Raw genomic sequence first — 17,005 nt, 5'->3', positions numbered from 1 at the left:
ATCTTCAGAGCTATGAGAAGGGTCTAGTCAACTAGCTCATTAAAAATATTTCTACCTATTAGAAGGCATCCAAAGCAAAGATTTTTGCTTTCATTGGCAAAGATCCTGTCTAGCTAATCCTATTTTCTTTTAGAATTTTATAAGAAGCCCTGGGAGAAGTAATTGAAAAAGATCAGAAGCGGAGCTCAGTGATGGGCCTGACTTAAGCAGGCTGATTGATATTGGTGGGGTTTTTTTCCCTTTAATACCCCCTCCCTTAGGGGGGAAAGGAAGATGTGTATAAATGTTTTAGCTGGAGATCAAGAGGACTCATTCTTGCTGCTCGCTGACTCGGGGCCTTGGGGCAAGCCACTGCATCTCTGGGTCTTTCTCATCTTTAGAGTGAAGAGATTGTCCTTTCCGCCTGAGTTTCTCTGTGACCCTGTCACGGGAACTGGGTGGACCATTGAGCAGAAAACTTCTGTAGCCCATGAGATTACTGTATCTGCAGCGACAGCAATCTGTGAATCCACATATAAAACGTTTAGGGAGATGGAATGCAGCTGTTGGTGTAATGAGTAAGGAGAAAATAGAATTTGTTGAGGATTAAAAAAACTTAAAGCTGAACGATGTGAAAGCCCATAGGGTAATTGCTACTTGGCTGTATGTTCACAATTGGCATAAGTACGGCCCAAGGGCCTCTTGTATGTTGGAGAACAGCGCTCCTCAAAGTGGTCCCCTCAGCAGAATCACCATCACCCGTGAGCTTCGTAGAATCCAGCTTCCTGGGCCCACCTCAGACCTGTTGAACCAGTAAGTAGAGGGGATCCCGGAATCTGTTTCAACAAGCCCTCCAGGTGATTTTTTGTGCTAAAGTGAGAGAAACACAGCATTTGAGGAGCACTTAGGGGTCACATATACTTGTAGGGGTCATGCATACTTATAGATGAAGAAACAAACCCAGGAAGGTCAGTGGCTTCCCAAGAAGGTCCATAGCTGACTCAAGCTTTGTCAGGGAGTTAACAGATGAGCCGCAGCCCAGGCCATTCCTCTTCCTAGTATGGTCTGTGACCAGCAACCTCAGTGGCACCTGGGAGTTCGTTAGAAATGCACATGCATGGGTCCCAGGCCAGACCTATGGACCAGAATCTCTGGGGGTTAGTGTGTTTTATCAAGCCCTCAAGGAGACTCTGAACCCCTGGCACTCGTCTAGGCTCTCAGCTCTTAGTAGTTGAGCGCTCGTCACCAGAGAGACACTTGAAGTTGCTAAGGGCTGTGATGACCCTTGTCTTGAGGCTGTGTTATTGGGATTCAGATGGAAACATGTGGTCCTACCTACATATTTGTTTTTCTGTAGCAGCAGCCTAGGATCTGCTGGTCTCAGGGTGACCACCTGTCCTGTTTTGCCTGAGACGGAGGGGATTTCCCCAGACACGCTGAACTGGGAAAGTCCCAGACAAACTGGGACAACTGGGCATCCTAGCTGGTCTCAGGGTTTAGGGAAAAAAAGTTGGTTGTGTCCTACGGAGTTGGAATCATTTGACAAACATTTTCTTGATTGCATTGAGCGTAGGAGGCTGAGGTGGTAATAAAAAGGCCATTTTCATTAAGCCTGGGGTAATGTATTGCAGTCATTGCTGAAGTCCATTATCCTTTTCTTTCTTTCGTCTCCACATGGAACCTGGCAGTGCAGAAGCACAGTTGTGGGGAGGAGATGGGACGGCCCAGCACTCGTTTTTTGCTCCTTTTGTACAGTAAGTGGTTATCACATGGCGTGCCATGTGGTAGGGATATTATATAAGCCAGGGAGGGGCCTATTCTGTGGGTTCAAGTCCAAGGCAGGGAGGGGTCTGAAAGAGGAAGGGATGTTCTTAGTAACAAAATCATTTCATTTGTCAGCTGAAGCTGGGAAGCTCTTGGGCATTTGCCAAGTGTGGCTTTTGTTTGTCTCCTGCTCTGCTGGGAGTGCTGGGGCCTACGGACAGAGCAAAATGGCCCTATTTTCTTCATGCACTTACATTTTTCTGGGCTTTTCAGAACGTTTAAGAAGCAAGCAGGTATTCTAATTCTCCCATTTTATAGATTATAAGGTTTTGGTTCTAGAGAGGAAGAAAACCAGACTCCCAAGGAGAAAGGGGGTGATGGTATACTGTGTAGAGTTATATAGTCCAAAGTTTTCAGATTTTATGACTGATGTCCCTAGAGCTGTTTCTTGTACTGGGCTCAGGGATCATGGAAGCTTGCTCCTGATCCATGAGTGGGGCTGGAAGTGCCGTCCCAGGCCTTTGGAGACTGGCTTTATGCAAAGGTGTTTTTGTTTTTTTTTTAATTTATTTATTTTTGGCTGCATTGGGTCTTTTTTGCTGCGCGTGAGCTTTCTCTAGTTGCGGCGAGCGGGGGCTACTCTTCCTTGCGGTGTGCGGGCTTCTCATCGCGGTGGCTTCTCTTGTGTCGGAGCTTGGGCTCTAGGTGCACGGGCTTCAATAGTTATGGCACACGGGCTCAGTAGTTGTGCCACACGGGCTCTAGAGCGCAGGCTCAGTAGTTATGGTGCACGGGCTTAGTTGCTCCACAGCATGTGGGATCGTCCCAGACCAGGGCTCGAACCCATGTCCCCTGCATTGGCAGGTGGATTCTTAACTACTGTGCCACCAGGGAGAAGGCTGTTATGGGGACATATCTCTCCACGTGTTACTGGGGGATTGCTAGTGAAAGAAACGTAGCCCCATCTTTCGTGGAGTGATACCAATTGTTGTATGTCCTGTAGCTGAGAACTTTGGTCTCTTAGGACCACAGGAATGTGGTATGATTATTCTTAGGATTCTGTCCTAGACTTCCAATTTTTGTTAATTAAATTTGTTTGACCCATTCTGAATCATCTAGGAAAACATTATCACACTTATTAGAAATCCCTATATTTTAATTCAGTGTCTAAGTCCTGGAGACATGGGGAAGCTGGGCAGGGTCTGGGTGGGACATGGAAGGAGTAATGATGTTGCATTATTTCTTCCTTTTGTCATCTCTGATTAGTTGTAGCTGGAAACATTCCAAGCCTGTTTTTTTTTTTTCCAGAGTAGACGGGGATCAGCTAATAGTTATCTTTAAAAAGGAAACAACGCCCCTAAAACATTACACGTTGACTCACCCTTGTATACCCATGCAGAATCCTCACCAGAAAATCTATTCACTGCTCCTAAAAATCCCCCAACATGTTACAGGAACAGATATCTGATAATGGTGATTTAAATATTGGAGTAGGTTATTTAGTAGTTCTAGAATGTTCTGTAAGATTTTGAAGCCAGACTGATGACTAGGCTTCAGCGGTAAACTGTCAGGTCTGTGAGGACAGGGACAATGTTTTTCTGCTGTGGTCTTTCTACAGCCTGGCACAGGGCATGGCCATGGTAGGTACTCAATACATACTTGATAAAATGGGAATAGACGTTCTCTTTGAAAGAAAGAGGTGACATAACCGTCAGCCTCCCTTACGTAAGGCTAGTGGAGTCTAGCCTTAAGACTCAATTCCACAGACATCTTTTGAAGATTAGCCAAGGGCCCGCTCCTGTCTGAGCATTGTGAGGATTGAGGGGGAAAGGCCTGAGGGGGAGAGGGTAGACTGCAATGAGCAGTCTAGGGCTGTCACCCCACCTCAGGGTCAGTGGAGAGCTGTTAGTCACTCGTAGGACAGGTACTGGTGGAGCAGAGGACAGAGGTCTGGTGTGGAAGTCAGGTGTTAAGGACAGATAAGTGCTCACTGAGGTGTAGCGCCATGCAAATCATGGAGTCCGAAGGGGTCCTGACCCTTGACATCTGCCTTTTGTTCCCTTCTGTACTGGTTGAGGAAACTGAGGCTCAGAGCAAGGAAGCGACTTGTACAAGATCAAACAACCTGTTCGTGGTAGAGGTCCAGAGTAGAACCTGGGTCTGTCTGGCTTTTAGTGCTTTTTTTCCCCCGGTATCTGTGATTTTCAAATGCCCTGTGAGCAAACGAGGCGCCTCCTGGGTGAGGAAAGGGGGGCAGGCCGGTAACCATGTAGATCTTCTCCGAAGGAAGGTTCTATTGATATTATCCGTAGATCTCTGAAAGCACTGCATGGGCTTCACTGAGGAGGTGGCCACATGCCCAGCCTGTTGAAGTAGTGCCGACACTGCTGGTCGCCCTGGCACCTCCCAGCCTTCATTATCATCACATTTTTGCTCCCAGATGTGGTGACACTGATCCCTCAAGAAGGATGAGCTCTTATTCCTGCTCTGGTCCTTCAGCTCTTTGCCAAGTTCCCTCTAGGGCAGTGTGAGTTGAGGCTTCTGAAGGAGTCAGCTGACACTTGAACATGCTTGTCCAGCTTGGACAAATGTCTGAATTGGGAGTGGGTTATGTAACTTTATTACATAAACCTGATTCTCCCCCAGGCCTCAGTTACCCCTTAATTAGAAGCCAGCTGCCCTCAGAAACCTGGCTGCCCCTCTGGGCTCTTTGAGTATTGTTTGGGTACCTGTCACATGATGAGCCTTCCTAAGTGGTATCTTGGTGACCTGGACGAGTTAGTGCAACTTTGGAAGGTGCCTGAGAAGTATTAGGCAAGTCAGCTTTGCTGTGACGTTCAAGCACGTGATTTTTCTGGTGATTCATTTTTATCATTATTTTCCAAAAACATCAGTATGATAGTTTGGAAATTTAATACATGGTCCTTCACTAGCGATAGTTTGAGAAGGTCTAAATCATCTAGAGTCTTACCTTGAATTTAGTAATCATAGTAGTTAACACAATAAAGCATATGCTCAGTTAGACTTTATGGTAATTGCTTTAAACATGTTTTTTAATCCTTGTGATCACCCTGTGAGGGCGGTACTCCAGGAGACGAGTATCCCTGGCTCACAAATGCAGAATCTGGGCCTTGGGGGCCCATAGCCCACCCAGAATCAAACGGGTGGGAAAGGGCAGTGTGGGAACTTGACATCAGGTCTGCTGCCTTCAGAGCGTGGCGTGCGCTGAGCCCCTGAGCTGGGCTGGGCTTGGGAGGGGGCTCGCGTGCTGGTCCACAGGTCTGTTCCCAGGGCTGAGCTGTGGCCCTGCACTGCCCTGGACTTCATGGTGGAGGAGGGTCTGCATCTCCCACTCTTCTTTTGCCTTCCTCCCTGCCTCGCTGGTTTGGTGCTCATGGAACAAGTGGCAATGACTGTTTCTTGGACTAATGACAGCAGTTGCCACTCATTCTTACTGAACATGTCTTTTTTTTTTTTTTTGGTCTTAATGTAGTGCCTTCTGCTGAGGTTTTCGGGAAGACAGACCCACCCCCGCAATAGAAATGGATTCTGTAGGTGCAGGTGCCCATCTATAAGAGATGCAGTGGCACTTTTGCCTTCCTCTTTTCTGATGTCAACTGTCCCTTTTCCTCTGTCAGTATGTGGGACAGCAGGCCTGCCTGGGGAGAGTGATCGGAGAGTGGGCAAAGGCCTCGTAGGAGTCCAGTAGCTGAAGGCTTGGCTCTCTGTGAGACATGGGCTTCCTTTCTCTTTCTTTCTTTGGGCAGCTGTGACTTGACTTCTGTGCATTCTCCAAATTTTTGTAGCATAAATTCAGTATTAGAATAACATGCTTTAAAAAAACCAAATTCTACCACCTTTTCCTTATACCTGTGCCTCAGTTTATTCATCTGTAAAATGGTGATAATTGCCACTGCTTGCTTCATAGGACCAAATGAAGTAACAACCTGGTGTGCTGGGTGCTTTAAAGAGAGGAGGCAAAGACCACGAAATCAAGCTCAGGTGGCAGATAGATTTTAATGCTATAAATGGGACTGTGAGATGGAAGTTTAATCTTTGCAATCTGATCTCATTTGTCAGTCTCAGGACTTAGCTTGGGAAATCGATTAAAATGAGTTAATTGTGTGTCCTCTTTTTTCCATTGGTGTAGCAGCTCTTAAGGCTTTGGACAAAAGCTAAAACTGCCATGTACTTAAAGAAAAATAGCATTTGAGATGCCTGGAGATAAGAACAGCAGCCTGAGTTGCTCTCAGCCAGGATGATAATGAAAGCCAGGCAGGAGAGTGGGGAAGAGGGGCATTTAGAAGGCACTCCCCGATGAAGTCTGCCATGATAAACCCCTGCACTGACTTCAGTCTTCATGGGCCCCGCAGCACCTATCTCTGGGTAGTCGATGCATTTTTGGACATTCTTTAATGTACAGAAACAAATTGCAATTTCCTATCTGAAACCTGATAATTATGAGGCCACACTGATGTTCAGACATAAAGAAAAGGAAATAGCAGCTCTCTGGCTTGAATAATTAAACCATATCAGAGCAGCGAGTGTTCCATAGCCCCATGATGAGCTTTTTCTCTGAAGTTCATTTGTCCCTAATCTTTAGCACAAATGTAAATGTAGTTGTCTGCCTCCAAATCATGGTGAGCCTTGCAGTAAAGTTGGCAAAATTTGTTACAGCAGCAGCAGGGAGGCATCACTGACTCTTGGGAGAGATCAGGCTTCTGGTTTTATGTCAAAGCAGTGCTTGAAATGGCTTTAGAATGGTAAGCTTCCTGAGGGCAGGGACTTTTGTCTGTTTTGTTCACTGTTCTATGCCCAGTACTTAGAACAATGCTGACCACAGAGGTGCTGAGCAGATATTTTTTGGAGAGAGTGGATGGGAGCTTTAGGAAGTGCCTCCTTACATTCAGTAGTGTTGGTAGTGGGAGCAGGGGGCTAGAGGCACAGCTGAAACAATCTCTTCGGGAAACAACTATTAAATCCTGGTGATGGGAAAGGGCTCTAATGTACATTATTCATAAGCAGCCACTCAGCTTCCATGTAACCTTAATTAAATGAAATGATTTGAAAGTGTAATGTTGGCAGTAATATGCTTGGGTGTTTGAGATTGGGTGATTGCATTGCATTAATAAATGTCTTACTGAAATAAACGACCCAGTTTGTTTTAATACAGCATTGTTGTAGCGAAAGTAGAAAGCCACTCAGTTGGGTGTTACACTGTTGCAAATTGGTTCATTTTCATAAGTGTCTTGACAATGGGGATTTTTTTTTTAAAATCTCAAATAGCTGCATATTTTGGACCTTAATATTCGATTTTAAAGGAAGTAGATTTTTTTCTTCTTTTAAAAATTTTTTAAAATTTATTTATTTATTTAGTTTTGGCTGTGTTGGGTCTTCGTTTCTGTGCGAGGACTTTCTCTAGTTGCGGTAAGCGGGGGCCACTCCTTATCGCGGTGCGCGGGCCTCTCACCACCGCGGCCTCTCTTGCTGCGGAGCACAGGCTCCAGACGCGCAGGCTCAGTAGCCGTGGCTCACGGGCCTAATCGCTACGCGGCACGCGGGATCCTCCCAGACCAGGGCCCGAACCCGTGTCCCCTGCATTGGCAGGCAGACTCTCAACCACTGTGCCACCAGGGAAGCCCGACAATGTGGATTTGATTATTGTCATTAGTCATTGTTATTTGTTATCTTGGATCAAACAGTTGAGCTTCTGCCTGCCAGTTAGAACATCCAGTTCATTGGGGAGTTTCTCTCTCTGATGGAAGTGTGTATACGGGGTATTTGGGACTGGAAGGGCCTGATGTCTGCTTGGGGCAGACAGAAAAGGGTTTTCACAGGGAATAACTATGTCAAGTATCACACACGGTGGTCAAAGGTAGACACTGCTGCCGGTGCTCAGCTGGTTAAGGTGCCATATGGTGTCTCCAAGCCTAGGTGCGTGGGTGTCCCCTACTATGTGTCTGCCAGTGGAGTCCAGTTTGGTGGGTACAGGTGGATGGGTGGCTCAATAAGAGTCCTATCTTTGCCTCTTGGTGAGACATCTCAGTGTTGATGCTATACTTATTGTGATGGGTCAGTACCGTCGTTGTCGTGTACAAAGGACTCCGTGTTTATCCTATAGCAGTGTTTCGCAGTTAGGCTCTCGGAGCACCCGTAATAGAGTCACTTAGGTTGTGTGAAATGTGGACTTGTAGACCCATCCCAGATCCTCTGGAGAAGCACTTTGGTCCTCTTTATTTTGCTTTCCTCCATGGAAAAGCCTTGGTGGGCTTTTGGGCCTTGCTTCCTCATTTCCATCTTGTCTCCTCTCTGTTGTCACTTCCTTGGAAAGTCCGTCTCTGACTACTCTGTCTGAAATAGCACACTCAGTTCCCCCATTTGGGTTGTTTCCAAGCCCCTTACCATGCTTTACTTCTCTCTGTAGCAGCTATCTGTGTATCTGATTTTGTCTCTCTCGTCTACTAGAATGTGAGTTCTCTGAGTGCAGGGATCCTGTCTTTTCCTCCTCTCATACCCCAATGCCTAGAGCCTGCCTGGCAAATAGTAGGTTCTCCATAAATGCATCACATGAAGGTCTCCAGATGACTCTTGTGTATGCTCAAGTTGCCTTATAGTAAGAGGGGGGATGAGTTGGTAAGAGGTAGTTCTTTAGTAGGTTAAAGAAATGGTGGAAAAGGCTAGAAACTCAAGTCCTAATGTTAATAAGCTTGCAGTTTTACCTTAATGAGATAACTTTACCAGTGTGAACTGCAGAGAATTTAAGGACCTTAATAACTACTGATGGTAATTGCAAAACTTTCTGCAAACATACGGCAATAGATGTAACAATAATGGCCATTATAGTTCTTAGTTATGACTGACCCCTTAAGGAAGATAGGGTTTTAGCAGATTCCTGGTTCTTTTTTTTTCTTTTTTTTTTAATAAATTTATTTATTTATTTATTTGTTTTTGGCTGTGTTCGGTCTTCGTTTCTGTGCGAGGGCTTTTTCTAGTTGCGGCGAGCAGGGGCCTCTCACTTTCGCGGCCTCTCTTGTTGTGGAGCACAGGCTCCAGATGTGCAGGCTCAGTAGTTGTGGCTCATGGGCCCAGTTGCTCCGCGGCATGTGGGATCTTCCCAGACCAGGGCTCGAACCCGTGTCCCCTGCATTGGCAAGTGGATTCTCAACCACTGCACCACCAGGGAAGCCCAGATTCCTAGTTCTTTTGAGTTCTGTCTCAACTAATTTAACCCAGAGAACATGAATTTGAGGGAAAGATGCAGCCTGTCTTGAGAACTCACACCAGAGCTTGCAAAGAGGACACAACCCAGAAGGATCTGTTCTCCTGTCTACTAATTTAAATTATAGTCTTGAAGTCAGGTGCATCTCTGTTTCAATCTATGACTAATCAGTGCCTTTTGCAGGGTAGGGACTTGGTGGTTTTATGAATAGAATTTGCTTCTGTAAAATAATCAGTTTAAATTCTTTTATTTGACAACTCGAGCAAGAAACTCTACTGATTGTTAACGATGGTAGTGATGCCTTTAGCGCTGGCCTCACTGTGTACCTTTGAGTTGGTAGTGGTTAAACTGAGGTGCCAACAATATTGTGAATAGAAGGCACGGCCTCGGTTCCCACACTAGTAATCTTGGAGCTGATCTAATCTGAGTATTATTTCTTTCTTCTTTTTGCCATTTCCTTACATAATAGGATCTCCACCAAAGAATGAAAATCTTAACAGAACTGGTCCAGAGGCAATATGTGACATAATCCTGAAAAGAAATCTCCGTATTGTAGAAATCTCATTATTGTGAGCATTTATTTAAAAGTAGCTCTCGTGTCTGCTGCTATTCTGTTAGTAGTGCACTATGATTGTAGGATCTTCTTCTGATGTATTTGTGCAGAGTAAGGCATTCTCTAATCTGAATCCAGAGGTGTTTGGCTTTGTGTTTTCTCCCTTTACCATATTTTAAACTGTATATATATGTGTGTGTGTGTGTGTATATGTATATATAATTTTGTTGTCATTGACATTTTCAAGGTCTTCCAGGTGGTTAATATCGCTAATAAACCCATCCTCACCAATCTGTGCTACAGACATCTTTGGAAATTCTTTACTAATGGAGTAAAGGTTTGGTTCCTTAACTTCCATCTTCAGTAGATGCTGTAAGGGGTCTGCATTTACAGAGGGACTGGCTGGTTTGAGTGACACATGTTTAGGGATTTAAAAAAAAGAGCACATTTGACTGACTGTGGAGCTCTCAGAGGCAAGGGTGGATTCAGAGAGTTGCTTTGGAGTCCTGCAGATCCAGGGTCAAATCCTGGCTCTGGTAATTTGTAGTATGCTTGGCAGGGTGCTTAATCTTGCCAATTAATTACCCCACTTTCTTATGTAAACTGAGAGTAAATACTATTTTATTCATTCAAATACCAACTGCTGGGGATACCTAGAGCAAATGGTGGGCGATGGCTCCAGCCCGCATGGCACTTACTTCAAGGTGAGGCAGACAAACAAGATAAAGTATTTAGTTCCTAGACACTAAGTGCTGGGGTGAGATGGGGGTGGGGAATGAAGCAGAGAAGAGAAACATGCGACGGGGAGAGAGGAGTGATGGTGCGATTTGAGGCTGTGCTGAGAAGTTCCCCTTTGGGCAAAGACTTGAAGCAGGTGAGGGAGCAAGCAGTGTGGATATCTGGAAGAAGAACATTCCAGACAGAGTAACAGCAAGAGCCCAGGCCTGAGGTGCAGTGGGCCTGGGAGTTTTGAGGAACAGCAAGGAAGCCTGTGTCTGGAGCTGAGTTGGGAGAGTAGGATATGAGCTCAGAGAGGGGGCACAGGCCGGATTGTGTGGGGTTTTGGAGGCCATTGCACGGCTTTGGACTTGTACTCCGAGATGAGGAACGAGTGGAAGATTTTGAGCAGGACAGTGACACTGTCCGTCCTCATTTTCACATGACTTTAAGGTTCTTTTGAGAATTTGCATTTGTGTATGAAGGGCGCCTGGCACGCAGTAGGCATCCTGTAAGACGGTTCACTGTAATGCTGCTGTTAGTAGGATAAGGACGAAAGCCTTGCTCTTGTCCACTAAGCCCTGCCACCTTTGAAAAAGTCGCTATCGGTGGACCTGGTGTGGGTAAGGTTGGCAAGCTGCTGATCTGGAGAGCGTGTTGTACAGGACTTAACTCTTCTGGGGGCATTTTTCAAGATTTGTGGCTGCTTCTCTCCCTACTTGGGTGCCCAGCATTCATGGTTCTTCCCTCTGGTCCCGTAACACATTCTGCTTTAATAGGAAGGTATGTGGTCTGTTACTTAGACTCTGGTCTTGACTGTGATTGAGTTGTCATGTGCCTGTGTATTGACTTTAGAAACTTCCTCATCGTGGTTTTTAGAGCAGTGGAAGCTGTGGATGGGAGAGGTAAGTGTAGGCAGGGTTTCTAGGGCCTTAACTAGTGCCAGTGACCAGTTAGCCCTGGCCCATGTAGCTAATCTCAGAGTCATCAGCCCAGTGACTTTATTCTTCTTGGAGCCTTGGTCAGAGAGAATCAAGTTCTAGCATGTGGGACTCTTCAAAGCCAGGTGCGCTGTATTGCGTGAAAGGAAAGAAAAGCGTACCTCTTCTCTTACGGGAATAGCCCAGCTCTGTGCTGGAAGCAACACGTGGAGCCTCATGTTAGACTTGAATAATTCAGAACTGGTTAGGGTGAAGGTTATTTATCAATTTCTGTCTGTATATCTGGTATCATTAGCAGTAGAGTTACTACTTATTCTTATTGATTCAGATTTATTAGCAAGTAGCAAGGCTTTATTTTTAGGACCCGATTTGATTGCTGTGTAGCCACTAAGGAAGCACTGTGGATTGCTGAGGATTTGTGTCTGTAGGAGGCCCACCTGCATGATTCCCCATTTCTTGGCTTTTTAGAAACATCCGGCCAGTGAAGCCTGCTTGGAGAAGTGGTCATGTTCCTACCTTGGATACTCAGATATTTTCATTACAGTCATGTTGAAATTGTGTGGAGTCAGTTGATTCAGTATTGATGTTAAAACATAGGAGAGATACCCTTGAATATTTAACATAGATCAACACATTGTGGTATATTCATACAATGGAGCAGCACACAACAGCTAAAACAAACTTGAGCTACACACAGTAACGTGAATGGATCCCACTTTACGCAGAGCCAAAGAAGCAAGACACAAAGCAGTACAAACTCTATGCAGTTCAGCTATAGACAAAGCTCAGCTCTGTCATTCAGAGATTCTTGTGTAAGTGGGAATTATTTGAAAAGAGGTTAGTGGTTCGCCTTTAGAGGGAGGGGCACTAGTTTTCTTGGCTGGGGGTGTAGCTACACAGATTCTTCCTAATAGTTATTCTCTACGTGTGTGTATGCTGTGTGAGCTATAGCATACACAATTTTAAAAGTACATGAAAACCTGGAGAGAATGCCGGAATCCCGAGGCTGGTTGCTGGCACTAAAGAGCTGTGTGACCAGAGCCAGTCACTTAACCTCTTTGTGTTTCAGTTTTGTATCTGTAAGTTGAGGGGGTGGAAATGAATTTGGGGTGTTGTCCAGTTTTAGCTTCGAAACTCTTTCTCAAGCCCAACCTTAACTGAAGCTCAAGATGAAAGAAGGTCGTGGCATGATGGGTTGTCTGAGCCCCCAGATGGGTGGTTCTTGGAGCCCTGGGAGTACCCTAGAGTTTGAGGAAACCCTGGACCGGGTGATCTCCAAGATAACCTCCAGCTGTGAAAAGTACACGATTCAGAATCAGGGCAGCCTTGGTTCCCATAATGGGTTAGTTCCCACTGCTGGGCTGTTTAGGGTGGGATGTTCTCCTCCCTTTGAATCCTCCCTCAGTGAAGGCAGCAAAGTGAGGCTTGGTCAGTGAGCATTTCTCCAGGGCTTGCTGAATGAGGTGGGGGAGATGGAGAATTACGAGACCACACCTCACCCACGATAAGCTGAGGAGACAGACTTATCTGACAGCAGACCTTGAGCTCGTACTGTGAACTAGGTCCTGAGGATGCAGCAGTGAATAAGATGCTCTGCCTTCTCAGCCTTGCGTTTAGTGGGGGATGCAGACATGTTGCCTGACAACATGGGGTCATGGGGCCTGTGAAAGGGGCAGTGCGGAGGAGGAGGGATGTATACCTTAGGCTTGGGAATTGGACCGTTTCTCAGGGGAAGTGAAACCCAGGCTGCAATACCTGCAGGTGGGAGTAGCCAGACAATGGGAGGAAGGGGTGGGAGAGCGTTCCGGGCAGAGGGAGGGCCTAGGAGAGAAAGAGCATGGGGCAGTCAGGGAAGCGAAGCTAGTGTTATTTCCAAGGCGGAAATGGTTAGAGACCTTGTTGATGCCTGAGAAGTCGACCCTGAGAGCCGTGGAGAGGTCTTTGAAGAGTTCTGAGCAACGGAGGGAAATGGTGAGATTTATATTTTGAAACATCAGTTTGGCTGCACTAAGGAGGATGGATTGATGTGGGGGCCAAGCTAAAGGCCAAGGGTCCACTGCTTAACCCTAGTGAGAAAGGGGCCGCCTGAACAGGGGTATTGGTGGGGGGGGGCAGAGAAATGGTGAACAGATTCAGGAGAATCGGGGATCTGCTTGAATTAACAAGGCAGAGGGGTAGTGAATAGAGTGTCGAGGCTTTTTACCTGGGCTACTGAGAGGATGGCACCCCTCTCTGAGACAGGGAACGGAAGCAAGGGGGGCTTGGGGCTCCAGAGTGGGAGGAGGTGGGCTCACTTTTGAATAGGATGAAGTCGGAGAGTCTGTAAGAAACAACTGGAGAGGGTGACTAGGGTGGACTACATAAAAATGGGCCAGCTTATGAGAGTCTTTGAGAGTTAGCCTAGAGCTCTGTTGTCCTGCCAGAATCACCAGGAGGAGCTGGCCTGGGAGGGCTGGGGTGGCACTTAAGGAAGTGACTCGGTGGCTTTGTCCTTAATTGATGTGTTTTCTCATGTTTCTGGGATTCTATGTGGCTGGTCCAGAGCTCAAGGTTAAGGAGACATTGCTCTGTAGCCACACTGTTTTGGTTGATGGAAAGTAATGGTTTGAGACTCCAGGTTGTAATGACATCCTGGCTCCAACATTCTTTCGATCTTCACAACTGAGAGTCCCTCCAAATCCCACCAGATTCCACCATCCATCCTGGCTGCCGCCCAGCTCTGATACACCCTAGGACCAGCAGCTTTTTTTTTGCTTCTTAGCATGCAGTGCACCTCTCATTTATGCCCAAGTGCTAGCGACTGGCCTTTGTCTTGTTTCATCATCCAGCCTCATCCCGGTCTGAATTCCTACTTTTTTTTCACACCTCAGTCTGTAGGGAAACAGTTCTTTTCCTAAACCTCAGAAGAGGTTTGCTTCCTACTACCAGATATCCCCGTGTACCCCTCTTCTCGAGTCCTCCCAGTGTGTGAGTCCTGGTGGTCCTTAGAATGCTCCGTTCCAGCCTTTCCAGCCGAGTCTCAGCCTGCCCACAGGTGCTGCTTCTCTGGCATTTTGTGGTTCTGGGATTGCCAGTGTTTACTGTGCATTCTGGCAGGGCTCTCGTCCCTCTGCTTCCAGTTAGAAGATTAATAAGGGTGGTAGATGCTGTTTTTGGAGTCCACATCTGTCTGTGCACTCTCTGGATAAAAGAGTTGACCCCCAGGGCCCCGCAGAGGCCTGGCATGCTGATAACATGACAGCCTGTCACCACGTTGGCTTGATTTTCACCTCTTACCATCTGTGTCATCAAATAGCTCCATCTCCACATTAGGTGTAGGATTCAAAAGCTGTGTGTCACCTGGGTTGCCCTCTTTCCTTTTCTCTTTCCAGATCTTATTTGTCTGATACTTTCACCCTCTGTTCTTACTTCTGCAGGTACTAGGTGCTCAGGTGCTGCTTGGTTTCTGCAGTCATGTACTCCTAAGAGTATGCCACTACCATGGAGAGTTTTGAATAGATTTCATAGATCATGGGCCTTTTAGTCTCTTGGAGGTGCTCCTGCGTGGTGCTTGTGCTTGTGACTCCAGCGTAAAAGCCTCCGGTGGTGAGAAGTCCTTCTGTTGTCTCCCCTTGCTGGAGTGTGGTGGCCGCAACTGCCCACCTCTGTTCTTGATCCCTGTTTGCCTGAGTGTGGTCCTCTGAGGAGTGGGGGGAGTGACCTTCAGCCTCTGTTCAGAAGCTGCAAACTACTTGTGTATCCTTAACATTTTTTCCGGTTGTAACCTGGTTTCCATCAGAGTATGCGCCTGTGAGGCCAGGTAAAAAGGTCAAAACTGTAGTGTTATAGAAGTAAGTTCGGTGTCAAGGAGTGTGAATTATCATTTTCAAACCTGGGGAAAGGCGGTGAAAGATTTGTGTTTACTTAACTGAAGCTTAAGAGAGCGTGGTCTGTAATTCATTGTTATTAATGATATTACTAGTGAGGAACTTGTTCCATTGTTGTAGGAAACGCAAGAATGCCTTTTTTCCTGATTCCCACCCCATTTGAGCATTCTTCTTCATCCAAAGAAAGATAAAAAACCATCACAAAGATGAAAAATTTAATTATAATTTTTCATGGTGCTGACCTAAACTAAGTCAAATTAAAAAAAAAAAACCACAACTGGTACTTTTTACTAAGGAGGAGATTCTTACTACATAACATGTAAACCATATTCCAGAATGATGCTTCCTGGTTGCTCTACCCATTTGGAACTCCATGCTCTTGGTGGCAAATTATTAGTGAGGACCCACCAAATTTCAAAGAGCGATCTGGTTATAATGTTAGAAAGAGTTGTTAGGAGTTTGACTGGAATCTTTATAAAGAAAAACCAAAAGGATTGAGATTTAAGGATTTTGAATAAGAGTAAGACTGTGAGATGCTGACAGTAACTTCCAGGGAGGGTTGAGCTAGAGAGTCTTTGTCTCCCCAGCCTCTGTGGTTTGGGTTGATAGAATATCCACACCAAAAACTAGTTAGAGATGGGGGCTTCAGGAATGGCTAGGCAGCGCTCTGTTACGCTCATATTCAGGACTGTTGGTAAATTGTTGAGGTCACGATGTTGCCAAAATGCCAAGATGGCTCTGAGTCTGCAAAGCAGGTCACGTGGTCTGCTAACCAAAGGATGCTTACAGGAAGCCCAAGGTGAACCTGCAGTCCTGAGCACAGGCAGATCAAGGAGGGGTGGGGCAGGAGAGAAAGGAGAGAGGGCAGAGTCTGTTTCAAGAGCGTCATAACTCCACCTGCTGATAACATCCAATCCTTTGGATTAGCTACTCTTCTCCTTTGAGAGAGGAATGAGTTTGGGGTGAAGTAAGACAAAAGACTGCCTCCTCATTGCTCCCTGGAGAGGGCAGAAAAGACTCTTATGGGCTGAAGCAGAAAATGGGGAGAGGAAAGGAAGGCCTTTGAGAAATTCTGGGCTGGCATGGGGCCATGCAGTTCTTTTGCCTTGGTGATTTGGGGAAAAGCTCAAACTGTAGTGTGCATGCAAAACACCTGGGGATATTTTAAAATGGAGATTCTCATTCACTGGGTGTGGGTTGGAGATTCTGCATTTTTAAGAAGCTCCCAGGTGTTGCTGCTGCTGCTGGTGTGTGAACCATACTTGGAATAGCCAGCTTCTGATCCATTCCTCTGGGCCATGCTGGACTGGGTTACTGCTATAGCAGCCTTTGCCCTGTATCCAGGTCCCTTACTAATTGCAGACTCTCCCTCTGGCTTAGTATTCCTAATATGCGGCCATCTCTACATCTCTAGCTTCTCAGTGGGTCTATGCAACGCTGGACCATTGGGAAGGTTTGTTACCTGGCTTTTCTTCGTCTGGGTTACATTCCTTCTGCGAATTCTCTCTGAACATCCTGCCTTTCTTTCCCCAAGTTAAAACTGGGGGAGTGGTTTTTTAAGTTACTTTTTTTTTTTTAAACTGTAGTGTGTGGCAATCAAGATTGCCTTAGGACTTAAAGTGAAGATTACATGCTACAGAGATGATATGGTCAGGGACTCAAGGATGCCTGACTACTGCCTCGTAAGTACCTGTACTCTTCCCTGGGACCCTCTTAAGGAACAATTGCCAAACACTAAACAAAGCTCCACTAGATTTTGATTGGCCCCAAGCCCAGTGCCTTGCAAATCAGAGTTCTGGGTTGGAGCATTGCAGTGTTTTGGGTGGTGGAAATGGCCTCAGCTCACCTGAGCCACATCCGTATCTAGGGGTCTTACCATGCTCTGGTTGTGTCCCCTGCAAAGCAAAGACAGGAGGGAGAGAACAGAGAGGGCCTGACACTGAGGAGCCTTTATCTCCGGTTCAGT

General features: G+C 46.2%; 1 protein-coding gene across 2 annotated transcripts in view; it reads left to right on the top strand.

Annotated features, from left to right (window-relative positions):
• The window catches only part of MYO5B (myosin VB), a 367,733-nt gene that overhangs the window by 87,458 nt on the left and 263,270 nt on the right, over window positions 1-17,005 (top strand). The window contains exon 1 of one of the 2 annotated variants that reach the window (XM_036823442.1): window positions 13,086-13,144. The exons of the other annotated variant lie outside the window; for it this stretch is intronic. Within the exon in view, the coding sequence (XP_036679337.1) occupies window positions 13,142-13,144 (3 nt within the window). The 5' untranslated portion in view covers window positions 13,086-13,141. Of the gene's footprint in view, window positions 1-13,085; window positions 13,145-17,005 lie in introns of those variants that run through there. 2 annotated transcript variants of the gene reach the window in all.

This window comes from Balaenoptera musculus, chromosome 14 (assembly GCF_009873245.2).
Source record: "Balaenoptera musculus isolate JJ_BM4_2016_0621 chromosome 14, mBalMus1.pri.v3, whole genome shotgun sequence".
Lineage (NCBI taxonomy): Eukaryota > Metazoa > Chordata > Mammalia > Artiodactyla > Balaenopteridae > Balaenoptera > Balaenoptera musculus.
Note: the sequence above shows the minus strand (reverse complement) of the source record. Positions and strands in the feature narration are given on the sequence as shown.